This window comes from Cardiocondyla obscurior, linkage group LG01 (assembly GCF_019399895.1).
Source record: "Cardiocondyla obscurior isolate alpha-2009 linkage group LG01, Cobs3.1, whole genome shotgun sequence".
Taxonomy (NCBI): Eukaryota; Metazoa; Arthropoda; class Insecta; order Hymenoptera; family Formicidae; genus Cardiocondyla; species Cardiocondyla obscurior.
This window is the reverse complement of record NC_091864.1, coordinates 4927796-4955180: the sequence shown is the minus strand read 5'-3', so window position 1 is coordinate 4955180 and position 27385 is coordinate 4927796. Positions and strand designations below refer to the sequence as shown.

The 27385-nt window shown below is 37.4% G+C and overlaps 3 protein-coding genes and 1 long non-coding RNA gene across 7 annotated transcripts; 3 read left to right on the top strand and 1 right to left on the bottom strand.

Annotated features, from left to right (window-relative positions):
• The first annotated feature begins 1505 nt into the window (after nucleotides 1-1505).
• Nucleotides 1506-9804, top strand: Crc (bZIP transcription factor crc). 2 transcript variants are annotated; one of them, XM_070661085.1, is made up of 3 exons: nucleotides 1506-1666; nucleotides 2426-2743; nucleotides 8419-9804. In XM_070661085.1, exons 2-3 carry the CDS (start codon nucleotides 2521-2523, stop codon nucleotides 9300-9302), a joined length of 1107 nt encoding a protein of 368 aa, XP_070517186.1. In that variant the 5' UTR covers nucleotides 1506-1666; nucleotides 2426-2520; the 3' UTR covers nucleotides 9303-9804. The 2 variants fall into 2 exon arrangements, with proteins under 2 accessions (XP_070517186.1, XP_070517193.1); XM_070661092.1 differs by lacking the exons at nucleotides 1506-1666; nucleotides 2426-2743 and adding an exon at nucleotides 4419-5536.
• LOC139105121 (probable E3 ubiquitin-protein ligase RNF144A) lies at nucleotides 8496-14609 on the bottom strand. Its single transcript, XM_070661041.1, has 4 exons — nucleotides 13520-14609; nucleotides 13253-13415; nucleotides 12770-13092; nucleotides 8496-12662 (listed from the first exon to the last, which is right to left on the bottom strand). Exons 1-4 carry the CDS (start codon nucleotides 14210-14212, stop codon nucleotides 12429-12431), a joined length of 1413 nt encoding a protein of 470 aa, XP_070517142.1. The 5' UTR covers nucleotides 14213-14609; the 3' UTR covers nucleotides 8496-12428.
• A 321-nt stretch (nucleotides 14610-14930) lies between these two features.
• Nucleotides 14931-16155, top strand: LOC139105211 (uncharacterized). Of its 2 annotated transcripts, XR_011546144.1 has the most exons (3): nucleotides 14931-15151; nucleotides 15746-15795; nucleotides 15995-16155. It is a non-coding gene; the product is annotated as an uncharacterized lncRNA (long non-coding RNA). The 2 variants fall into 2 exon arrangements; XR_011546143.1 differs by lacking the exon at nucleotides 14931-15151 and having other exon boundaries at nucleotides 15158-15795.
• Nucleotides 16156-16757: 602 nt separating this feature from the next.
• On the top strand, nucleotides 16758-27275 carry Gpp (DOT1 like histone lysine methyltransferase grappa). 2 transcript variants are annotated; one of them, XM_070660974.1, is made up of 11 exons: nucleotides 16758-17738; nucleotides 17927-18106; nucleotides 18344-18670; nucleotides 18864-19131; nucleotides 19204-19888; nucleotides 20001-20472; nucleotides 20651-21262; nucleotides 21383-21813; nucleotides 21894-22136; nucleotides 22216-22469; nucleotides 24267-27275. In XM_070660974.1, exons 1-11 carry the CDS (start codon nucleotides 17661-17663, stop codon nucleotides 24707-24709), a joined length of 3993 nt encoding a protein of 1330 aa, XP_070517075.1. In that variant the 5' UTR covers nucleotides 16758-17660; the 3' UTR covers nucleotides 24710-27275. The 2 variants fall into 2 exon arrangements, with proteins under 2 accessions (XP_070517075.1, XP_070517083.1); XM_070660982.1 differs by lacking the exon at nucleotides 24267-27275 and adding an exon at nucleotides 23173-23476 and having other exon boundaries at nucleotides 16760-17738.
• The last annotated feature ends 110 nt before the right edge of the window (nucleotides 27276-27385 follow it).

Genomic DNA, 27385 nt, shown 5'->3' with positions numbered 1-27385 from the left:
TAACGCGCGCGAAGCTCATGTTTCGTAATCTCCAGTGTTATTAAAAAATACATTAACAATTGAATAATTAATATTTAATTCTCAATTACAATTAAACAGAAACGGGAATTTAATTATGCGCTCATATAGGTGACCGAGAAACTCTAAGTAGATGAAACGATAAATCCGTAAATACTGAGATTCCGCAGCGTCGTGACTTCGAGAAAAGATGACAAAGTATCAGAAGATTAGGAAACGTACGTTAGTAAGACATATTAAAGCGCGCCGTTCTCTCTACCACCATAACTACGGCGTTCGCGGGAACAGCGATTTAACACATTCTAATCTCCTAACACTTTTCGATCTTTTTTTCGGAGCCGCGGCGCCATAAAACCTCGATATTAAGGATTTATCATTTTGTTTACTTTGAATTTCTAGGCCAGCTATATGGACGCGTGATTAAATTCCTGTTTTTCGTTTATTTTTAATTGAGAATTAAATATTATTTATTCAATTGTTAATTAAGATAATCGAAAAATTAAAAGACTATCAAACGTACGTGAAGCCTTATATAAAAGAACGAGCTAATGTCGAGCGTAATTCCTTTTATACTATCGTAAGGAGATTCGAAATATTTCAAATAGAAAAATAGTTAAGATAAAACTGAAATAGGCATTATATAATTAAGATAATCGAAAAAAATTAAAGGAACGAGCAAACGTGAAACCTCATATGCATATACGTAACATCTAATATTTCTAATGTCTGGCCCGGAGAGATAACACTGCTCCGATGACTAACAAAGTTTTTGATAGGGCATCAATAAACGCGAACTCCGATTCCCATTAATTACTTAATCTTCATCCTAATTATATTCCCCGATAACTGCACGCATGTAACACGCAGCAAAACAATTTCGCGCGATAAGCAAGAGACAGCCAGTCGCTTTCTTTTACAAAGACTTTTTTTTTTTTTTTTTTTTTTTCCTGAAACTTTCCGATTTTTGCCGATGTATCGCTGACAAGATCCAGCTTGCTTCTCCTCTACCAACTTTGTCAACGCTAATTTAATCTTTAAATTTAATGTACATCGATAAACAAAAGAAACTAAACGTAAACGAGATATATTTCGGCAGCGTGCATTAACCTAACCTATCTCTTTCAATATTACCGCTTATTGCGCAAATCCGTTCGTGGGCGATGTGCGTGTCGCGCGTTCTAAAACACATCGAAAAAAAGCTCACCTACCATTCAGAACTCGTGGGAGCATTACTTGGCAGTGTAGTGGTATGTACGTCGTGTCCATGTTTTCTCCGATTGTTAATCGGGACGATACGTAAACATACACGGTCCGTTTATCGCTCAGCCGGGCGTTCCACACTCCGGAACTTTGTCTTAACCCGGATTACCTCCGTGCCCTCTGGCGTTTCCGAGTCCATGCTGCTCGGAAGCGGCCAATCGCGCGAGAAAGCGGCGCGGAGTATAGGTTATCGACATGTGGAGGGAAGGGTCACGTGACGGATCGAAACTACGGGCGAAGGCCGTCACGCGCATTTCTCATCCATGAGGCTGACCAGGAAGACGTTTCGACTGTCACTGCGCTCCAGAATACGTGCAAGATGAGTCTGTAGTTTTTCACGAAGAGCTTGCACACGCAAGTGTGCCGACGGCCCATAAGTAATCATGCCGTAAGTAGCTGAATTTTTGTTGACACGTATCTCGCGTTTCTCGCATCAGCTGGCTCCTCTTGTCCGCGAAAGATGCTGGCCATCTTGTGAGTCATCGGGCCAGACGAATTATTGCGCCTGGGGCTTGACCGCGTCGACCCGTGTCGTGGAAGATTTCGTCGGGCGATTGTGCGTCGTCGTTATTACGCGGAGCAGAATATTATTTGCGACCCGTGCACGCGCTGTCCGATCTGAACTCGCCAGGAGATCTTGCCTGGCGATAGCCCCACGTTGCGTCATGATGCATCATGGCACTGATACGTCTCGACGACTGCTCCAACGTAATCGCGCAGAGTTGAAAAAGTCTTCCGCTGTGATAACCGGGAGATATTAGTGATTTCCAATCCGAGGAATGGAAGTCGAGCGACAACTGGGAGGACCTTGTCTGCAGCCTCTCAACTGTCGTTTAATTTCTGATCGTTATTAATTAATTATTATCATCATTAATTATTAGCTTCTTCTGTAAGTTCTAAACATGAAGAATTTATTACGAACTTGATCCAGATGTTAAATCTTAAATTGGAAATTTCTTTTTAAGCTATTAAATTGTTTTATTTGCAATATATATATATTTTTTTTTTAGCAAGATCTTATTTGGCTCTTTAGCTTTATGTTTTTTTTTTTTTTGTAACTAGAGAAAATGTTTTATTGTTTGTTAATTAAACTAATACTTATTAATGTATTAAATATAAATTAGTAATGCAAATTCTTATTTTTCAGTGCCAAAATGGCTCTCATTACGAGCTACGTCGCTAACCCGACACAAATTTCTTTTCATCATTCTTTAATATCCTTGGATTGGATTCGCACTGGAAATGTCATCGAAACAATCCCAGAAGATGTCACCGTGGAAGAACGAGCCGGTGTCCCCCAGTGGGGCATCGCTGCTAGATGTTGATGAGGATTGGGCTTTATTCAATGATCAGTCTGCAGAAATCCCTAACAATGCTGCGGAGATTGTTATGTATGATGATTCTCCCTCCCGCGCACAAACGGCAAAAAAGCTTCTAGAAGAATTAGACGAATGGATTAAAGAAGGTAATAAAATTTACACTTTTTTTTTTTTTGCTGATGTTGCTGCTTTATGTTAAACAAAAGCCAGATAGATAAATCTTACATGAATGGGTCTTATCTTTTTAAATTTTTATTTAAAAACACGTGAAGTTGAGTTAGAATTACAAATCATGTAGAATAAATTAATTATCATTTAAAGATTAAGAGAATATTAAATAACGTATATATTGATTTTTTTTCTTCACGGTGTAGAAAATGAGTATATCATAATGCAAGTTAAAAAAAAATACAGAAATCAATTATTTAGTTGGAAATGTATCTTCTAATCTTGGGTCATTCTGGTTCTTGCTTGACATGATTTTATAAAGTAAGATTTATATATAAGTCCATAAGTCACTAAGATATGATTCAAGTATTTTTACTTAATATCATTACTAAATTAGATTTTAATGACGAATGCCGTAATAAATTTAAACTTTATTTTTCTTGAAACAAATAAAACTGCTGTTTTGTGTTTTTGCAATAACTTTAACGCCGAATCTGATAAAAAATTTCCAGAAGCTGTTGCCACAATAAAGTTTGCCCAAATTAAATTTTAAAATAAAAGTAAAATTAGAAAATTTGTTATTGAACTTAGCATATTAAGAATATGGTGCTCAGTCAAAGATATTCGTCCTGGTTTGTTGCCAAATCTCTGAAACTGAAACATTGCTTAATTTTCATGCAATATTAAAGAACTAAATTTACATTTCTGACAAATCTTTTTTTACACTTTTATCACACACGGGCAGAGAGATAGGCTTATTTACGTGTTGTGAAAACTGCAGCTTACTAACAAATTCAGTTAATTAAATCGACAAAGTAATTAATTGAAAGAAAAATTAATTTCTCAAATTTTGAGAATCCACGTTTATCTTTTAAAAATTACAATGTTTGGAGATAATTATCTGTACGATTACTGTTTTTACGATTATATTCCTTGATGTAATATCCCCGTGCGCGCTTCGGTATAACTTCGGCGTATTACTTGCTTTAGAAAAGAAAAAAAGAAGGCTGACGTCTCGAGTTGAGTCTCGGAGAGAGTTCTCATGTTTATACAATTACGTATCGTATAATTTTTACACGTAGTCGCGTTCGGACGAAGAGAAATCCTAATCACCGTATCGTCGCCAGCGAATCAAGCGACGTTATAAATAGGCGATTTAGCGGAGATCGTCGACGTCGTAGACCTCGGTGGCGATACAAGCCGTTCTCGATATCACGTATCAAAGGAGCGAGATGCAAAAAGACCGCTTGCTTTATGCTTTTGAACGCGATATCCGCGTGCGCAGGCCGCAACCGATTGGCAGATCATGGTAAAGGACACCCAAGAGGCGCGTGAACGCTCATAAACTTAAGAGTCGCCTACTTTTCGCATTTTTCTATGTGGAGAAAAAAAAAATGTGAAAACTGGTATTTTCGTTCGATTTCGTATCGCTTTCATTCTTTTCGCTGGCACCGCTCGGTATACAGTCTTTCCTCTTCGCTCGCGTTCGTTTCAACGCGCTTCTCTCCTTTTTTCCATAAAAGAGAGTGGGACAAACTGGTTAACCTCTGGCGAATGGCTTCAGCTTGTGGGATGATAGCGGGGTAACGGCGATAGAGGAGTGCCAGCAGCGCAATTGAGAGAAGGGAGTAGGGGCGACAGAGGGGAAAGTCCAAAGATAAGCAGGAGTGGTTTCTCGTCAGTATACAGCCCAGCGAAGTCCAATTTGCACGATTGCCATTCGCCAAGCCGTCCGCGCTCTATCAGTGTTTCATTACCCGCCGTTCCCAGGGTTCACAGCATCTTGTCTCTTATCAGTACCCTCCCGCTCGTCGGTATCGCATGACATCTTTTGATACCTCGGCCGCGAACGTTTTTCGAACTCGTGGAAACGTCTTCTCTCCGTTTTAGAGTTTCTATCTGCCTGTTGTACAAATTGCCAGAAATATCTGCTTGTCTCTTGAACGAAGAGCAGAACACGGACCAATCTCTGCTCGGGTTTCTCGCCGTGCCAGAAATCAGCTGGAAAACTTCAAGACAGTGAAGAACGCGATTGCGACGAGATCAAACACCAGACGCAACATTGGGCGCACGCTTGCGGAAGCACGTGGCTGCGTCTCAACGTGACAAGCCCACGTCGCACTTGAAAGAGATTGCGATTTCTGAGATCATCACGTAACAATCATCCCAGACTTCAGAGAGACGCTAGACTACCACGTGGATTCCAGGACCGCGTCGAGCAACAACGTCGGTAGAAAACGCGGTGTGAGCTATCGTGGAACATCTGTGCCGCTTGGATCAAGGTCGCAGGCATCACTAGTTACAGCTGATCGACACGTGGAAACGATATCTGTGCATGACACGGGCGCGCGACCCGAAGGGTGGCACTACGGTAACCCTACGAGACTGGCACCATTAAAGTTGATCCGTGAAAGCGATTTGTCGCCTCGATGGTGGAGTGTGCTAATGTTATATAATAGCATGCAGTTCGCATATCGGTACACGTGGAACCGAGAGATCATTGTCAACTCCCAAAAGCTCGTGAAAAGACGCTGAGAATCGGCCGTGCGATCGCAACCACACGTGGGAGAATTGCGTGTTCTTCTACGTCCCCGCGCGAGCTGCGAAACGCTGCATCGGCGCTATCGAAGGAACATTCATATTGGGATCACCGGCCCTTTCCAACCAGCGACACCAGACACACACTCCCACCTGATCTCTCTTCTCCCGTCCCTTTAACCAGGAAAACACCGAGCTACCCGCAATTGCCATGGCTGCCTTATGTTACAGCGGTAGGTTTCCGTCTCCCACTTGTTCATTCGCTTCCCGCCTGCCCCGACGGGTTGTCTCGAGTTGCGGCATAACACAGAATTTATTATCTGGACGCGGGAGGGGAGTAGAAACGTGTTATCTGGTCGTATTGTAAATGTGGGCATAACGAACGTTCAGTTCTGTGTTAGTTTTATGGTACGCAGTCTCCATGCACATTTTTATAAACAATATAATGTCGATTCGCTTCGTAATTCAGAGGCATGAGCCGGTTACTTTCATCGCGCGACGTAGCTACGAAAGCGACTTGGTTGCTAGAAATTATGTTTGTCACGTTTCATACGTCGTCGACTTTTAAATAGGTTTTTGGCAGAAAATTGATCTATGATTTGCACGCTTTAGATGAATTTTGAATTGGAAACGAATAGTTTATTTATATGCTGGATAGAACGTTCATGTTAACGAGGTATTTTCGCGTTACATCAAAGTCTGTCACATTGTGTTTACATAGAAAGTTCACGTTAAGAGTCTGTTAAAAGAAATACTTTGTAAAAAATTTTTTAATAATTTCCTTGGGGATCTCGCTTTTACTTTCTTTATAGATTTCAAATTCTGCCCTTGCAAAACATATTTTTTTGACATTCGACACTAAAGTATTTTGTCAGAGATAAAAAGTCTTCGCAAAACTCTCGAGTAATTTTTTAATTTATTTTTAGTAAAATATTACATAAACTAAATAAAAAAAAAAAGCTCACGTACAACAGATGATTTTATTTATCTTATATCTACGGATTCTTATCTTAAATTATACAATATATACAAATTATAAAAGTTGTGAAATTAAAATTAAGCAGACGACCTAATGTTATTCGTACCGAAACACGTTTCGCACTTTTCTCGTCGGCACGACGTCTCGAAGCCTCGGACCGCATCCCGGCGGTGTGGAGTAAAAGTCAAAAATAATATACAAAATCGTGCGTCTGGTAATGCAAAAAGTAGGCGCGAGTATTACCAGGGATCTTCAGGAACAAACTCAACGTGCGCAAGCTCGTCTTAACAAGTGCTTAGAAATTTACAATCTATTTTCTACGCGATCTCATTTGTCACCGATTTGCATTCATAACGCATTATCAAGTCAATTAACTCGTTTGTTACGAAACATTTTTATAAAAGTATATTGTAGATTATGAGGAAGGTAATAGATAAAAAATATTCACACCTCTAGAGTGCCTCGCTATTAATCCACGTCCTTTTCAAGAACTAGAAGTACGATAAAAATTATTATAATGAACCGGAGATATGCAACAACCTGGAGGAAAAAAAAAAATGGAAAAAAAAAAAAAGAAAATTGGTTATGCGAGCGCAAGTTAAAGTAGTATCGCGTATTTAAAAATGCTATTAACACATGCGTGTACATGCGTGTATGTATAGCGGCATTTTAAAAATTGATATCGCTTTAATTGCACTGGAGTATCTCTGTTTTCCTGAAAGTTCTTTGTGCACGTTTAGCATTTAACGTCATCCGAATACAGAAGCGGTCTTATCTAACCTTCTGCCCTCTGTATTTAAACGGAGATAACGTCCAATAGCTACTGATCAAAGTTTCATAAAATAGGTCACGGCTGTCGTAGAGTGCGAAAATTCTTCAGCTATAACGTTACGCGCCTCGGGTCCTTAATTAGCTGTATTCTCCGGGAGAAGACGGAGCTCTCCAAAGAGATCGAACACTTTGAAAAGTGAAGTCCACGCTCCGTAAGGCCGACGCGTGTGCGTCAGTAATTAATAAAGCAATTTGTAAAAAAGATTTTTTTCAAGGTGCAGCGCTTTGCATACAGAATAAGAAATCGCTGCAGTAGCCGAGCGATTGATCTCATTTTAAATGAAATTGCAAATGAGGAACTTGTTTTTCTAGTTAACGTCCATGAAATTGTATTTAACGCGCCACACCTATTAATTGTTTGCACACGTTGCAATGACAAATGTTAACAGCCAGTAGCTTGAAACGTCAAAATTTTAATTTTTGCATAAAAGAAAAAAGAAGGAAAAAAATTAAATATATATGTTATTATTATAATTTTATTACTATTACTATATCATATAAATTGAATTTATTAATCGCGTTATTTGTCAGGCTAAAGCTACATAATACTATCTTTCCCCGAGCGCTACGATTGCACCGCTACTACACAAAAAGGAAAAAAAAAATTAATTAATTAAAGAAATTTGACCTGATCCCGCCGAAGGCGAAAGATGGATAACGTAATTTCCAGATGATAATACGTAGCAAACAGTCATAAAACGGTATGGGAAACACGGAGATCGATCATTTCCGGACATGCCTGCAAATATACAAATATCTCGATAGGCGCCGTGTTTCCAGAGATGCGCCGAGCTATTGCGTCTTACGTTATCCAATAACAATACGCACACCAGGAAATGTGATATCGCCAGTGTGATTCATTTGCAAACGAATAAATGCATCGCAAGCGTAGCTGCGAAATAATACGCGACGCCAATTAGAAATAGAATTTTTCGATCTACGGCACCGTCCTATCGCGATTTACCCCGAAACAAATGATAAAATGATACCACTCGCAAACTGCAGAATTTTCAAGTAAATTTGCCTTATTATTTATATTTATTATTGCGCGTTTTCTTTCTCTTTTTTTTCTTTTTTAATTATTTTAATATAAAATATGCATTTTATTGATATAAATAAATTTTTTTTTTACTTTATAGATATTTTATAGATGAAAAAAATAATAGTAAAATATTTCTTTAAAGTTAGCCTGAAACAATAATTTAAGTGGTTATTCAAACTCTTACTTAAGGCACTTAACAGATTGACATATGAAAAAATACGCAATCAAGTACAGTACTAATCAAGATATTGTTTTGCTTACAGAACCCTTCTCGGATTGGTTGGAAGAAAAAATAGTAGATATACCTCTATTCGACAATGTCTCTTTCTTTGAGAGCAACCCAACCAAATCGCCACTTGGCTATCCGATTATCGCAAAGACGTCGCTGCAGCAAGAGCAGCCTCAACAGCAACATGACAACACGCAGACCCTCTTGCAAGAGTTCGAGACGGTGCTGGGTGATGTCGAGGCCTGCCACCAGATAATTCCACCAACCAGTTCGACACTTACTCCCCCGCAGTCACCCCCTCATAAAGCTATCAATGTAGACACCCAGTTGCTGGTCACCCTGCAGCCCGTGCAGCCGTTCGCGGATAATCAGCCGATATATAACATCGCCTCGGCGGAGAATTCACTATACGTGGGCAGTACGCCACGTCAATGGACCGCCGAAAATATATCACTGAACGCATTCGGCGGGGATGTCGCGAACGAGCTAGCGGTAGTTGACGAATACGTTCGTTCACACACCAAGAACGTGTCGTCCCCCTCGAGCCCGTGTAGCTCCGGCAGCAGCTGCATCTCGGCCGACGACTCCACCGACGATCCCGACTGGAGCGTCGAAACCGAGAGAAGAAGCCTAAAGCTGAAGCAAGATGTTCACGACTCTTCGAAGTATCGCCACAAGCCGTATTCCCGATCATCCCTCGAGGATAAGAAGGTACGGAAAAAAGAACAGAATAAGAACGCGGCCACGCGTTACAGGCAGAAAAAGAAGCAGGAGATCAAGGAAATCCTAGGCGAAGAGCGCGAACTGGCGGAGCACAACGAGCAGCTAAAAGAGAAGATGAAGAGTTTGCAACAAGAGATAGGATATCTGAAGGGTTTTATGAGGGATGTGTTCAAGGCCAAGGGTTTTCTTAAATAGTTATTCGTCTAAGAGCCCTCACCGCTATCACTCAAATTATTAATTAACTATTATCTGTTAGTTTTTAGATGTTTACTTTTTTTCCATTATTTTACTATTGTACTAACGATTTATACACAGTAACTCACGTTTCACGTTGTCTTCATTTTTCTTATTTCTTAACAAGTATTTGTCAATACGTATTTTATATATATATATGTATACATACATAATAATGCACGCGGCTTTTAGAGAAAGTCTGCAGACGTGTCTTTTAGAATAAAACGTAAGCCCTAATCAACTAAAGAATGGTTTCCATCGATATTGGTAAGTGTGATGCATTAGATAACATGTGTAATGTGTCGAGCACATGTGTGAAGTCGCTTGCTCGTTCCACCGGTTATCTATCGCATCACTCTCGAGTGCGAATTTTTTCATTCCGATTAATTTTACCCTTTATTGCATTATACTTTCATACGGCAAATTATGTAGCAAATAATAAATGGGTTTAATGTATCAAAAATGTACAAATATTATTTTTTTCAACAGGTGCGTTTTATTTTCTTAGCTACATTGTTAATGCATACCTTTTAACAGCCTTTTCTGTATTCTCTCGTACTTTTTTTCTTTCTTTAGGATATATATTTCTTCAATTTTGTATAAACGCCGAAGAAACGTAGCTAAAGAACTTCAACGAGCACTGTATTGAGGCCGAGAAGATTCGTCGTCCAGTCTCATCGACCCTGTAAATATAATGGGAGAAAAGTAGAAACGCCAAGAGCTTCTCTCTCTTCGATTCCACTGGTTTGAGAGGCCTGTTAAATTAACGGGACACTTTTGAGCTCGCGGCGGTGGTACAATCGCCGGTGGAAAAATTCAGCTCGCAAAACGAAAGGAGCTACGAAACGCCGCGGTAAGTAAGCATATAACGAAGGCGGGAGAATAATTTTTACATTACGATCGCCGAGCAAACAAAGCTAGTGTGCGCCTTTTTATCAGTTGAAATCTCGCACGCTAGACGCGAGTCGCAGAAATAATTTATGCCGCATTTCTCAACTTTGACGTCATCGATATCGATTGGCCGACCTTGGGCAATTTCTTTCTCTATTTTGTACGATTCCGCAGATACATGTACACGTCTCATTAATATTAAACAAAGCGGCTATTTTTTTCTTCTTTTCACACGAGTGCGAGAAAGGTTTTGGCCGAGTTCTTCGGAAGTTCCTTCGAACGCAACAGCCGACATTTTGAGCATGCGAGATCAGAGAAGCGCCTGGACGGATAAAAAAAAAAGAATTTAAAGAGGCAAACGTGCGTGATTACTCCTAGTTCATTGTATCTTTATTCTTTTTACCACACGAGTGCACATACGCACGCACACACACGCGCAACACTCAAATGCATAATTACACACATATGCGTGTATCTTCTTCCTCTTTATATTCACGTGCGATTAATAATACAACAAATGATATTTCAACAATTCTGACGTAAAATAATGAAAGTCGACTATACGGGAACTTATCGAGTAACGTAATCGTTCGCTGAACTCTTGGTGCTACTTGCGAGAAATGCATCTTGTCAAAATTTGCCAAAACATAACGTCCTCCCATATATCTTAAGCGTCCACATTTCACTATATATACAAAATACCACATATATTTATTACGTAATCATACATATACATATATATGTATATATATGTACATATATATTTTTTTTTCTTTTCGTCGCTTTCTCGATACCTTTGTCGTTCATTATTCGCGATGAGAATCTTTCTTTCCTTGAAGGTAACATACAACTATTGTCCAAAGTCAATTATTTAGATCCGTGACCTTTAGCGATCTAATTTTTACTTATAATAGATGATTATTATGAATGTAATTAACACGTTTCGACGCGAATCCACTTCGTCGCGGATTCCGAGCTCCTGGAAGTAACTCTCGATAGAGTCTCGCAATCGCATGGCACATATTGATTTATAGATTCTTAATGTCAAACGTTAACTGCACAGCTCTTGCATGACGATCGATAAAGATAACGTGTTAAATACATGTTAACAACAACATTGTCTCAACTTCGATGACGAAATGCACGATCGTGTGAGATAGATCTCTTTTTTTTTTTTTTTTTTTTTTTTTCCATAATACAATAGCTATTCTTTTTTATTCGCTATTTTTTTATACGCGTTTCTAAATTAATGTACATGTAATATACATGCCACTGGATCACCAAACGTGAAAGCACCCACGAATTAAAGTAACTAGAAGATTGTGCAATCTAATACTTCGCATGATCAAAATTCGTTTCGCTATAAAAATCGTAGATCTGAGCTTTTGCACGGCAATTCGATACGGGCATAAATATAGATATACACATACTGTATACTTAAAAATATATATTATAATTTAAATATAATTTAGTTTTGTAATACATAAGGAAAAAAAAAATTAATTATTGGCTCCCGTTATTGCCACTTGCTTCGCGAAAACAAGAAAAAAATATGACATTTTTTGATTAATAGAAATGAATAAAAAAGAAACGCAGTTATAATTTGCAAATTTTACAATGTTTCGACTGCAGCATACTTCGTGGCAGTAATACAAATACGATCGAATATAATATAAATAAATTTTCGGAATGTTTCTGTGTAAAGTTCACTATGAGTATTTATAAATGATTAAACTTACGTTTGAATCACATAATTAAATAATGATTATCATTCTTTTTTTTTATAAAATTAATCATCATAATCATATAAAACTTATTAAGTGACTATACAAAATAAAATAAAATAAAATAAAATGTATATCGAGTGAACAAATATATTACAACTATACAGATTGCAACATCTCTTATTCTGTCCGAACAACGCCTAAGTAAAACATAAATACGTAATTAATCACAATATGCTCTGTTTCTCTCCTTTCTTGACTGAGATATGCATTCTGGCGTTTTACAAACACGTGTCTTTTAGTAAGAAACGCAGAAATAAAATAAAACGTAAACTTAACAAAATGCCATGTATATCTATATAAATTGCCAATTATATTGTCTCCCATGCGTGGAAGCCTAGGAAAAGTGCTTATACTTTAGTTTAGTTCGAAGAAGTGATTAAGCAAGACTATTAAAAAGGTTTGGAAGGTTTTATGTCGTCGTGTCGCCTTCCTCTTGCTCAAGTCTGGAATCGCAAACACGGCATTTACAACATACGATGCATGGTGCCGCTAATAACAGCAGGGGCGATGCGACAAGTAGCAGTAGGCCAAAGCCAGCGAAAATCCCGATAACTTGTGTTCGATGCCATATCACGGACGCACGTGAGTGGCCCAATTTATTCTTACATGGTCCCTTGTCGTAGTGTCGCAACAGAAAGTCATCCTGCGCGTTAACAATTTCAAAATTAATGTACATCTTGTAATAGCATTCTTAAAAATGTAGAATTGTAAAACATAAATTGCAGTCTTTTTTGCATTTTAGATACTTACGTCTAAAGATGCTAAGCAGTACCAGCAAAACACGTGTTTACATCTTTTACACATCATTTGAGCACAACCTTCATCTTTCTCTATCGGCACGGAACACATAGGACAGCATTTAATGTGATCGTTCCCGAACGGTATTCCTAATGGAAGATCGGAACAGGGCCCGTTATGCCAAGGCTCGCGACATATTGAACAGAAATCTGTGGAGCAATTGGGACAGTGAACAGGTCCTAGAGGAGTGCCGCTCCCACTGTTGCCGTTTATCGAACATATTGTTTCACAACCTGCTCGTGGACACCACGCGCGTCCCTTGTCCATTGACACATCTGAACACACAAATATTAATATTAGATTTTTATTTTATAAAAATATTTGGCTGAATCTTGATCACCTTAAATAAAAAGTTAGACTTTTGCATCCGTAAAGACCACTGACGCATAACTCTGTTTGAGAAGCTAAGTCAAACAGAGAATCTGTATTACTCACCTCTGTTTAAACGAAATTTGCAGTGCTTATCCACGAGTTCAGTATTGACAAGACTCGATATCTCCTTCAAGGATAGTATGGCGCCTTGATCACACTGAGCATCAGGACAACTAATCTCATACGCACCTTCTTCAATTTCAAACTCTACATAGGCACGCATACACTAAAAATCGTGAGAAAACCGACTAGTAAACATCTTTCCCAGCGTCAAATATATACAGATCGAATATATACTATTTCCTACATGGCCCAGGTCTAGGAACTTACATCTTTACAATAGGAACAGCCGCATCCATCGATCTTGAACGTTTTGGAGAGGGAGGTGTCGACGAGACATAATTTACAAAATATCCGTCCGATTGTCTGCTGCGAGCTCGCGGGAACGAAGTTGCCAGCGGCCAGGCTGTAACGCGAGCTGGATGCCAGGGACAGTAGGCTAGAGCAACGAGAACAGACTCTGCTGCGGTTGATGGGCCTACCCTCGAGCGCCGAGGTACTCAGCCCCACAGCAGTCTCACACTTTCTAAGCGCGCCGGGGCCCAAGTTGATCCAACTACCATTGCGAGCTTCCAGGCTCGCGCTGCTCTCTGGGCGAAGAAGAGGCGCGTCCGCCTCTCTGCTCGGCGTCGTTCTCTCCGTCAAGGAGAGATTCACCACGCTGGCTTCCTTGCGGATGAGGGGCAGCCTAATACCGCTCAGCTTATTCTTTTCGATCTTCTTTTGGCCGGCCGTAATCTTAGCGGGGGCGGGGGGATTGACGGACGTGACGGAACTGGTAGCGGCGCCCATGTCCGTCAACGGTGCTCGTCGCAAGACGAGCGAGTGTAGGCTAGGCATCCCCTGGATGTCGTTACTTACAGACGACGTGGAGGCCTGCGTTCGGCGTGACCCTCCTGCCGGAATGCTCCCTTCCGCGCCCGTCGTCGTCGTTCGCTCGCCGCTGACAGTAAGGGAACGCATGAACCCGGATAATCATATGTACATGGCAGACACGCACGGTTTACCCCGTTGTAGCTGCGCGGACGTCGATGGACTCTCACGCTGCTCGTCATAATCCCCGTCGTTCGAGCCTCGCCTTCTGGCACATACTCCCTACGTGCTTGTGCGCGTCAGTGAGTCTCGGCACCGCGGCGAAACCATCTCGTCCCCGGAGTGTCGTACCACGACTTTTCCACCTGCGACTAGTTCACCTTTGCGTTCAGCAATTCAAGCCTTGGCACCGAACTCGCAGAACGGGCATACCGAACACCAAGGTACCGTGCGAAACACCCACAACAGCTGATCGTCCTCGGCGCCTCAAGGCAGACAGAGAAGCAGAGAAAAACAGAGAGAGAGGAAGAAGGAGAGAGAGAGAGAGAGAGAGAGAGAGAAAAGTGCGCGCGCGCGCGTGCAAGATAGCCGTCGACGTGAAGGAGCACGAGAAAAGAACCGGAATAAAAACGCCGCTGTGCTCGGCGATGACGCGCCGCACCTCACCGATCACGGTTCTATAGCTCGCAATGCGTCGCTTTACTCCTTCGCACGCAATCTTCGTTATCGTTGTCGTCGCTTTCACTATGCACCCGCAAGCGCAGGAGGCGTCCCACTCTGTCGTGTCGACCGTGTGTCAGCGCGCCGCGGTCATCGCCAACATTTTCACCTTCGCCGTCGCGTACACACTGCTGTTCATGAACACAGCGACATTTAACACGCGCGCGAGCGCAAACATGCGGGAATTAATACTGGCGAAAAAAGCGAAAAGTCACTAGCGAGACGCGATTGGTTGAATAAAGATACGCAAATTACGCCATCGCACAAGTTACGCTCTATCTAGCGGCATCGTTTAACAGTTTCTTCACCAAACGCAGCCATACTTGATTCTTCCTGATTCCTCCCATTTCATCATCAGCATTTGGTTTGGTAAGTTGTGTTCTCTACTTTTCTTCATGCGAATTTTGTCTACACATTTCTTTCCATTTTTATGTAAAATTTTTAAGATAGTATTGATATATTGATTCGTTGATTATTTATTGAGCGTGAATATCGCATATGTAATTCATAAAATTCTCGGGGTCCTTGAATTTTACTGCTTCTAACCTTTTTCTTCTTGGAGTCGCCACGTGGCTCAGGTTACTACTCAAATAAAACAAGATTTGTGGATTATATCGCGCAATTTGAGTAATTCAATCTAAATTCGAGTAAAAAACATAAATTTGTTTCTCAAAATTGTTAACAATTATATCAATGCTTCCTCTCATTTTGGCATGCCTCCAGTTCGTATTTCACTGGAGCATGAATGCTTGTGGGAGGTAAAACAAAAGGGGAACTTGCCTTCGGAATCCACACGATCACTGTCTGGAGCCGTTTCTCAAAGTTTCCAACACTTTTTTTGTTTAATATTCTATGGGTTATTTATGGTTAACTATTTAAGATAAATATACCATTACATAGATATCTTTATAGATTTAATACTGTGCACTTGTAATAATAATTATTTTCTCTTTTAATTTGCAGGATTGTGTACTACTGAAGAATGACGAATAGATTAAACAAATTAAAAAGAAGTAAGTTTTTATAAATAATAAAATTTAGTAAATTAAATTAAAATTAATAATATTTAATTAAAAATTAAAAATGATGATATTAGTTTATGACATTATTATGATATATACGTTTCTACCTCTAAGAAGAACTGATTAAAAAATTCTTATTCTTACAACTAAAAATTTTTTTATTTAATTTTAACATATGTGTGTATTTAAGTTGCAGAATAACTCAGGAAGGTGAACAACTACAAGGAATGACTGAACACTGGTATTCATTGGTGTATTAATGGTAAAATTGTAATTTATTTAACCAAAGTATCTAAAAAAAAAAAAAGTACATTAAGATTTTATAATAAATATATTAATTGTATCAATTTACATCATAATTTTTTTAAATTGAATCCTTGAATCCTATAATTGTGTTGTATTATAAGTTATTAATTATGTTACAATGTTTATAACTGATTTTACAAATAAATTTTAATATATTTCAATAAGATTACTATTTCAAGAGCAAGACTCGGTGAGCATTGTGCGATGTAAAGGTACATTTACAATCTAACGGAAACAAAAGTAGCAGCCAGTTGAAACAAGCGTATTGGCTGCGTTCAACAAAAATGCTACATTCCCCACGATTGGTTCTTACAGTCAGACCTAATACAAAACCAAAGGCAAGAACCAATCATATTAAAGAAACACTGAACGTTCTTTCTAATTAGGTATCATCGCTGAGAGCAGCCATATATCGGCTTCGTAAACGAACGTATTTTATAATCGATGATTACATGTCAACTATTATTGATAACATCGCCCGTTTTTATAAGAAACGATAAATGAAAATGGATAGTCAACGTCAAAGACGGAGAAGCGAATGTTCAGATCAGGTTTAGGACGTGGAGAAGGGACAAAAGAAGAATGCCGCCGCACGAAGCACGGCGCGCACGGCAGATGGAATGGAAGAGGCGTGACGCCATCTTCGCCATGTTTTGGTGTCGTCATCCCCCCCTCCCCGTGCGCTGTTTCACCGTGCAGCAGGATAGCCCGTGTTTTTTAGCGTGTGCTTTTTCGTAAATTCGCATGCCACGCGTTCCCGGGCGGTTCCTAGTGGTTCCCAGCGGTCCTCGGCAGCACATTTTGTCGCGCGTTTCATCAGCGCCGTAATCGCCTCTCGCATCTCATCGAGCTGCATGTACGCCGCGCGAACCTGGATAACCCTCGCCTCGATCGTTCTATAAGATTCACCGTGGACAAACGTCAGCTCCCAGACGTTTCTATGCTTGTGAAAGAAGCTGCAGCGCGGGGGGGGATCCGTGAGTGTCTTCGCAGTGGTTGTGTCCTAGTGCAAAGGACCCCAACGACAGAGGTAAAAAGAAAGAGCAAAAAAGAGTAAGGTAGAGAGAAGAAGGGAGAGAGAGAAAAAGAGAGAGAGAGAGAGACAGACAGAGAAAGAGAGATCGATTGAAGCGGAGCTGAGCGGAGTATAACAGAACAGAGTAAAGCAAAGCAAAGCGAAGCAAAGCAGATCGGAGTAATCGAAGCAGCCGCTGTCACTGTCACTACTGTCATTATTGCAACTGCAAGTGCAGTCACCACCGCTACCGCCATCACCACAGCCACATTACGTTAGCACTGCCTCGCTCATCCCGATCTATCAACTTACGTCGCGTTGCGCGTTAAATCACGCCACGCTACTCGAGAAGGTGGATCCCAGCGGATCCCTTCAGTCCGTGCGGAACGGATAAAGCGTCTTACGTGCGTGCGTACGTGCGTACGTACGTACGTACCGTGCGTGCGTGCGTGCGTGCGTGCGCGCGTACGTATCCCTTTCTCATCTTCGTTTCAAGTACGCAAAAAGGAACGTGGGAAAGGACCCGCTAAGAAAAATGGAGTTGCGTCTGCACTCGCCAGCAGGAGCGGAACCGATAGTGTATCAGTGGCCTCTCACTTCTGGATCAGGATCTGTAAGTTAATCGTAACACGACAATCGGATGAAATTAAATTACAATTTACTTCAGCAGAAAATTTGTTTACATTTGCTTTATTAATTTGTCACTTATTATATTATACAGAATCGCCCTTTTTTTCCCTATTTGCGATATTACATACAAGAACTATTGTATAATGTATTCTATGTATGTATATGTCACAGGATCGTCACGATGGAGCACTGGACGTTATCGAAACTATGCGATGGGTTTGTGAAGATTTGCCAGATCTGAAATTACCTTTAGAAAATAATGTTCTTTGTAACTATAATCCAAGAGACTACGAAAGTATGAAAAGCTTGTGCGATAGATTTAACAGAGCTATCGATAGTTTAGTACAATTGGTACGTTAATTTTTATGTATCTATGTGTAACGTCATTATTGCTATATTTCCTTATACCCTTTAACGCAATGCAAATAATCTAAATTTTATTTTCATGTTTCTAGTTTGTTTTTTTTTTCTTTGTTAATTCTGGACCTTTGACCACTCCTAAAAGCATTGACGTCAAATTAAGGATCTGTGTATATTGTTATCTATATATTCCATATATATTGATGGTTTGTTGTAAAACTTGTATAGGAAAAAGGCACTAGCCTACCATCCCAGAGGCTAAATAAGAGACCCAGTAGAGGTTTACTTCGTCATATACTTCAACAAACTTATAATCAAGCTGTGGTTGAACCAGACAAGTTAAATCAATACGAGCCTTTTTCACCCGAGGTTTATGGCGAAACAAGTTATGAGCTTGTATGTCAGATGATTGATCAAATTGATGTGACCGAGGATGATGTCTTTGTTGATCTAGGTTCTGGAGTTGGTCAAGTAGTTCTTCAGATGGCAGCTGCAACTTTATGCAAAATTTGTCTCGGTGTTGAGAAGGCTGATGTACCATCGAAATATGCACAGGTACAAACACACATAATTACAATATTCTTAACTGTATCATATAAGCTATTACTATACCATGAAAAAGTGATAGTTTACTATGAGACGCTTTGTAAACGTAAACATTTTTTTTACTTGCACAATTATTTATAATAATCGAATAAAATTTATTATATTACATTGTCAAGTAAAATAAATTTTTATATGCCTGCAGAGCATGGAAACAAATTTTCGAAAATGGCTAAATTGGTATGGAAAGCGATGTGGAGACTATCGTTTAGTGAAAGGAGATTTTTTAGCTGATGAACATCGCGAAAGTATAACTGGTTCTACGATAGTATTTGTTAATAATTTTGCATTTGGCCCAACGGTTGATCATCAATTAAAAGAACGCTTCGCCGATTTACGAGACGGCGCTCGTATAGTGTCTTCAAAATCATTTTGTCCATTAAACTTTCGAATAACGGACCGCAACTTGAGTGGTAATATAACAGTTTTTTAATAAATTATTCTAGACTTCCATAATTTTAATTTTTCAATTTTTATTATGGCAGATATCGGAACGATAATGCATGTCTCAGAGATGTCACCATTGAAAGGTTCTGTCTCTTGGACTGGTAAACCGGTATCGTATTATTTGCATGTAATCGATCGAACTAAATTAGAACGTTATTTCCACCGCTTGAAAAACAATAAACAAGGTGGCTTAGATGAAAACTCTGATTCTGTGATAAGCAACACTGCCAGCAATAGTAGTAAGATTTCTAATAGAAATGAAAGAGGTGACAGAGCCAAGAGAGATCTGTCGAGGCAATTAGATAGCCCAAATCATTCGGAGCAACAAGGAACAAATAGTGACTCCGACCTGGACGACACTACTGTTAAAAGTCGTCGGCAGCCAAACAAAATACGGAGGAAGTTTAATCGAAAAACTACAAATAGCATTATGAGAGCTCCAGCTAGAGGTAGACAGAGGGGAAGAGGCGTTAAAAGATCCAAGCCTAAAAAGGCAATCAATATATCTGGATTAGATTTGTTACATAGTCAGACTCTGCTTAGTACGTCACCTCAAGCTCTTGGGAAGAAACCTCCGCCTGCACCTGGTTGTGTAGATCAACAATTGTCTTCATTATCGCTTTCTTTGCAATCGCATTCCACTTCAGTACACGAAGAACTCAGTATACCACCTGCTCCGTCCGCGACTCCTTACGCTTTACAAATACTTCTGGATTTGTACAGGTAATTATTTTATTATTTCTCTATTTGTCACGTTCCGCTCTTTTCCTTTTTTTCTTATTCTATTTATCTGTGTCGTTAATGTTGTAAATAAAAGTTTTTTTTTTTACCACAGGGACCAATTTATGCATATGCTAGAATCGATGAGAACGCCCGCTTACAAAGTATCCGTTAATACAGATATTGCAAAAGAAAGAGAAAGAAACTCCAAGCTTCAGTCAAGAGCCGCGCAATTGGAGAAACAAATCAAAGTGTTAATAGATGACAGTGTAGCTCTTTTGAAAGCGAGAATGACTGAATTAGGTATCAATGCTACATCACCTGGCGATCTGTTAGCGAAAGCTAAGGAAATAGTTCTAAGACATAAACAGCTACAGGCTAAAGCAAGTAAATTACAAGCGCAAGTTGCGTCTATAGAAACTGAACAAAACAGACTAGTGGCACTGAGACATCAAGAATTACAGGAAAAATATAATGGTCATACGACTGCAAATGGCATAACGAATTTACATCAACCACTCACTGAGGATTATTTGTTGAAAGAAATTTCTGCTACTCTTTCTCAGCGTAAACGATTACACACTCAGGTATGTATATTTAAATATTTATTAAATAATTAAATTTATGTAATAACTTTTTTTTTTATTTATGTAAAAACTCATTTTTCCAATCATTTTGTGTGTGCGTTTGAGGGAGGGAGGGAGGAAGACACGTGCGCAAAAATCTGTTTGTTCTAATTTTCGTTAAATTTTTTTTGTACAACAGGTTTCAAAGCTGGAGCATGAATTAAACTTATTGGAAAGGACAAGTAGCGAAAAGCAGGCCGCTGCTATTGCTCAACAACAAAAGGACGCGATTGGAAGCAAACATTTGGCAAATTTACATCATAGTGGTCAACAACAGAATAATAAAAATGGAACTGTACGTAAAAGTAGAGAAGGTCGTTCGAGATCGCAAGAATGGCCCGATGTTCCGGATATAGGAAAGATACAAGAGAATAATCCAGAAATATTAGCGCAAAAAATTTTGGAAACGGGAAGACAAATAGAAGCGGGTCGTATATTAAACAGACAAAGTAGCAACAGTAATTCCAGAGCTAGACTGCCACAGGCATCTCTTAGTTTTTCTACGTCGTCCTCTATTTCGTCCACACAATCGCAAACGGCGATGGTTAATAAAGATGCACCGAATAGAACTCAAGAGCCACCTAGAGTCGCCAATTTTGAAGATAGATTAAAAAGTATCATTACAAGTGTATTAAATGAAGATCAACAAAACAGAAATAAGCAACAGCAGATGCAATTACAAAGTCAGTCCGAATCCGAAAGAAAGCGCGTTTCATTACCACAGAACGTTTCTACTCCGGATTATACTCAAGTAAGAATATGAATCTATTTTTTTTTTTTTTATATATAAAATTTAAACGTATTTTTTATACATTTATGTAAATATCTCACATCAGTATAATGTTCTAAACATATATGCAATGTTTTATAGGTATCGCCTGCAAAGTTAGCGTTGCGGCGTCATCTTTCACAAGAGCGTCTCACGTCATCTCACTTATCGTCTGACAGATCGACGATCGATCCTAGACAATCGTCAAATTATGACAATCGACTGGTAGCGGGTGGAAGTGGGTTACTCGGTACTAGGACGATTGGCGATCTCGTCAGTGGAGAAATAGAGAGGACTCTAGAAATTTCTAATCAGTCTATAATAAACGCTACCGTTGATATAACTGCGATGATAAGACCTGAAACTGTATATTCTCCCATTAGTAGACCAGCAAGTGCCGAGGGAGATGCTGGTTTATCGACGTTGGCACATGTAGCTAGCTATGCGCCTACTTCTTCAGGAGCTTCTACCTCCACACCCACGACTAGTTCGAGATCATCTGTGCTTTTCACTCCTGTAACGCAACCGCAAAGGTATTTATTCCTCGAGTTCACAATTATTTTTTATGCAATTTATTGAAACATTTCAAATGCAAATCTTTTTTTTTTATTAGATATACACCGGTTCAATTGCCACGAGCGGATATTAAACCTTATCACGAATCTTACTTTTCGGATAATCCGTCTCAGACACTAACACAATCTCATTCAGCGGCATCACCTCTACACTCGTCTCAAAATTCATCAAATGGAGAATTATTACCTGTAGAAGGGCTCGCAGCGTCATTACATGCTCGAATATTAAACAATCACAATAATAGCAGTAAAACAGAATCGACACTTCCTAGCAGTAGAAGGTAAAAAAAAAACGATATTAAATGTTGTAATTAAAATAAGTTAGATAAAACGAGATATTTATAGATTATGTATTTGTAGATATCAACCATACCCGCGATATACAACGAACAGTAATAATAGTAATGGAAATGCGACGACGAGTGGTACGGTAACTGCGGTTTGTCAATCACAACCGTTAATGTCTGTAAAAACAGAAGCGGTTGTATCATCGGTAAGCACAAGTGGAGCACCTCTAAGTCCTCTTGTGGAACCACATTCTAATACTTCGACGCCGCTAGTCGATGAACCTCAAATGACAACGCAAAGACAGCGAAGTGTTGTTGGAGATGACGGTAAGAAAAATTATTTGGTTTTTGGGATTTGACAAAATCTTGTCTTGTTAGAATATTGATATAAAACATACGCTTGGAATGATTTATAATTATGCTTTTTGATACCGTGGAAAATTTTTACAATATATAAAATAGAAAATTATATAAATATTAATAACATTTGCAAGATTCTTCAATTTTTATTGCACTTAAATATATAATGTAGATAAAGAATATGTATTATTTATAATATTATATAGTATAAAATAATAATAAAGTTATTAATTTAAATTGTTAGATAACGATAATTATAGACGAGTGATTGTGCCTCATTTAATACTTATCTCATATTTTTTACATACATTTTTTTTTTCTTTTTTTTTTAAGAATTGCACGCACGCACACACATTGTACGCACGTATACATTGTATACACACACACACACATACAAAATAAAACATTTTCTGCATTTATTTTATGTTTTATATTTATGTTACATTCTTATTCTGAGTAACAAGGGGTGTAGAACAGTACAAGTATTTTCGATAAAAATCTTTGCTAAATGCGACTTTGCTTAGATCTTTTGAAATATATCATATTTATCTTTGCTCTTTTATGCACCTTTCCACGTATTTATACGCACTAATGGTTTAGCTTATCTTATGGAGCTGGTACCTGACTTTTATTTATATTTATTTTTGTTGTTGTTTGCTGTATTTGTTAGATGCACTGTAGCTGTTTGTTGGTTAGTTCTCTCTGTCACATACTCAATCTCAGAATCCCTGAAGCTTGTTTTATTAGAGATTGAGACGCACAAATCAGACGGAGAAATGAAAAAAATACGGCTGCCTGTGGGTTGGTTCGTCGGTACAATCGCCGGTGAGTTGTCCCACGGGGGTCAAAATTCATTTTGCTATTTGATTTTAGTCATTCCATAAAATATGCAAAAAAATTTATTATCTTTCTTACTGCGTAGCTATACACGCGAGCAACGTACATCTCTTCTACTTTAAAACCACAAAAAGACCAACTATTAAAAAATTATTTTCCATGAAAATAAGCCAGACTTTCAAGTTTATAAATTTTACTTATGAATAAAAGTTATATGTATATAAATGCGCGCATGATGAATTTAGAATTCAAACGAATGTATTCTAATTGGTGGACTACTTTAGTGCATGTTGCATGGAAAATTTTGTTTTATTTTCTCTTTATTTTATTATTTGCGATCTGCTTTTAATAGAACTTAAGTTTAATCAAGAGTTTAATTAAATTTGTAAAACATCTAGTATATCAATATTAGATCATTAATTTTTTCATCTGTTAAGCGTGTATTATTTATAATGAATTTCATATTTACCATATTACAGCAATTTTATATTGAATTTTTTTGATTTTTAAAATATACTGACTAATTTTCTTTAATAATAACATCTTTATATAATAAAGTCTTTAATAATAACAATTTAACGTAAATTAAACCCATTTTAATTTATATGTACCTTTTAAATATTTACATTAAATGCAAAATGTAAAAACTTGTCTGATATGACAACTTACTTGATATTTTAAACTTGCTTTCATATTATCCAATTTCTTGCTCAGTAATTTATATATATTTAGAATATATGTATAATTTAAAATGTATTTATAAAATATATAATACGTGAATTGCGCGTATACATAAAGATAATTGCGAATTATAGTACGCGTTTGTATACGATTAATGGCTTATTTTTATGAAAATTTAGTAATACATGACTATTTAATGTTTTATTACGGACATGTTGCAGCGTTTAATTGAGTTTTAATTTGCAGATGGAGAAGCTGATTGGCAAGATCGTATTAGCTCAGGATTTGATCGTTTGGTCGCGTTTGCTTCCACGGAACTTGATAAACGCAGACGATCGACAGAAGGAGTGAATACAAGTCCCGATAGTGGATTAGGCTCAGATAGCGCCGTAACAGGGCCACCGCCTGTAGTACCTTCTCCCGACGAAGCGTTGGGTCCGCCAAGAACACCTTCTCCAACTAGCCCCCGTCCTACAAATTCATCTAGTAGTAATCCTCCAAGTGGCACGTCCTCTTCAGTACCTTTAAAATATCAACGACAATTAGATCCTGAGCGACATCACTTCAAGAAGAAATTTTTTCATCGCGATTGGAATAATTCTGCAAGTACCAGCAAGTTTCGTCCTAAAGGCAAAGATTGGGATTGGAATCATTCTGGGCAATGGCCTTCGAACGATGACCAATCCTAACTTTATTTAGATTATGTAAAATATAACTTTCTATGCAAATTACAGACAAGCAAGGTTTTTTTTTGCATTTTTTTCCGACTTTAGGTGAAGGAAATAAATGAAGGGTTGTTTTTACTTTTAAAGTTATTAATTTATTAGATTTGTTCTCGTTTTTTGTTATTAATAACTCTCTTTTATAATGTAATAACGATACAGCTTTTTGTGGATGTGGATAATATATGCTTACAATATAATGAAAAGAGAATAAAATATCTTGTATAATAAAATCAATGAAAAGTCGTAGATTAAAAAAAAATTATTTCAATTTTATTAAAAAGTGACCTTACAATTAAAAATTTATGTTATATTTGAAAATTGTACTTTTACACATCCAGTAAATTAATTTTATTAATAAGTAGCCATAAATCTTAATCAACTATTATGACATTTATTTTTACTGAAAATAATTTTTAATATTGCAATCAAAAAACAGCAGCTTTTAACTCGAAAATAGAATACTCGGTTATAGTAACACAATATGATCTTTAAACATTAGCATAAAAAAAAAACACTTTTTGTTTGTTCTCTAAATATTTCTAACATATTTTTCTTTCTTTAATGTCTGACGTATCAATTAAAAAAAAATTCTAAAATTAGTACATTAGTATAATTAAGTAGTGTGCTGTTTAAATTAATAAAAAATAAAAAAAATCTTATGTCTTTATGTGAATATTTCACTTGATAAACGCTTGTTGTAACATAATTAACTTGAAATAAATTTGTATTATAGAATAAATATAATATTTAAGATTAATAATGTAATTAATAAACTCAATTTCAAGTTTATGCTGATTAAGATTGCAAGGCTATTAATAATTGCACGTTATATTGAGAGAAATTTACAGATTTTAAAAGAGAGTTATCAGATATTCATGTAGCATTTTAATGTATTATTATCATTATTATCAGTAACCTTTTTCTTGTAGATTTTGTGTATAATCTCATCAATTAGGTCTCTTATAACAGTAATGTAATATTGTTGAGATTGTATGCCACATTTGTATATGTTATAAGGGTCTCGTAATCTACGCCTGTATACACATGCACAGAAAATACATAACGCAAACAAAAATGCATACTCATAGCTTGGTTGCTGCACATTAAACATGTTATAGAAATATAATGTTGTAGAAATTATAATAGATGTGTATCACAATGTATGGTATGTATGTATGGGTGCATTGTGCATGCCTACACACACGTGCACATACGTGCGTTTATCGTGTGTACGCGGGCACGCGCATGCACGTAATATTTGATATGTACATACATTTGTATATATAACAGTATGTATTACAGGCGTATTACGATAGACCAAGCGATTAGTATTGGGAAAAAAACCGGAAAAAAACAATCCAGCTAAACCTTTGTGTGTTCGTAGCAAGTATTGGCTACAAATTTTATATACGGCTATATCTTCCGTCATTTGGAGGATATATACCTAAGTGTTCACTGTGGTTCATAGAATTATGGCAACGGATCGTAAAAAATAATCACTTAAAATACATTCGTATTTTAAGGTGGAAAGTTAAAGGCAAATTTTTTTTTTCGGTACACATCTACATCCACATTGTTGTGACTGCGAAATATCCAAAGAATGACAGTTGCGAGTCAGTTTACAAAGTTTTATATGATGCGTTATATAATTGGGCATCATGCATGATTCTCGGTGCTGCGAAATGAATCGAGTAAATGTCGAATAAACAAGTAGTACTTCAAATCGATGCTTTAAAAAAGCGCTACGATGTTGTATAAAGGTCCTTTCTTTTTTTTCCATTGAGTTATTCCGGTCATGTACAGGACGATTCTTAATTATATGTCAGTTTAGCACATTCCGAATCTGTTTTATTACGATTTTAAAATGTGTTACATTGCATGTGTAAAAGATGAAAAAAAACTGACATTTTTAGGTATTTTAAATTTATTATATTTCGGAAATCAAAAAAAAAAATTATATTTATATATGCTTATATATTTTTTGAGCTCTGGGTTTATCTACGTCTAAAATATTGACATATAAGTTGATTTCATCTTGTACATACGTATCATATTACAATTTTAATATTTTATTTCAAATTGCACTTAAAAAATATATATTTAAGACGTTTACTTTAATTTTTAATTTGATTTTTTTACCTCTTTTTAATTATTTTGAATAATTATTTTAAAAACTTAAATAAATTTCCAATTTATCTATAATGTGCATTAGTACAGATATTATAAAGTGTTATTTGAAATAAAATAACATAATTGTAATATAGAGATTTTACATCTATACATATATATACATATATGAAAGGATCATCATGTTAGACTGTGAAAAATTGATTATCGTATTATTTAATATATCCTCTAAACATCATTATATATTTATAATTATAACGAGCATTGCCAAGCATGCTAGATACACTGCCGAATCTTCTATAAATTAATTTTATTATTGATCGCAATTATTATTTATTGTTTTTATTGAGATATTTTAATACTATTACTATTTGTAACAAGTAAAATTTTACTATATTATTTATACCTTCCTGCATTTAATAATTTTTTAACGGTACTTTCGATAAAAGTATAAAACCGTATATTTGCAATAATTATGGTATAAAGTAACTAATAACATTCCCATTCGAGATG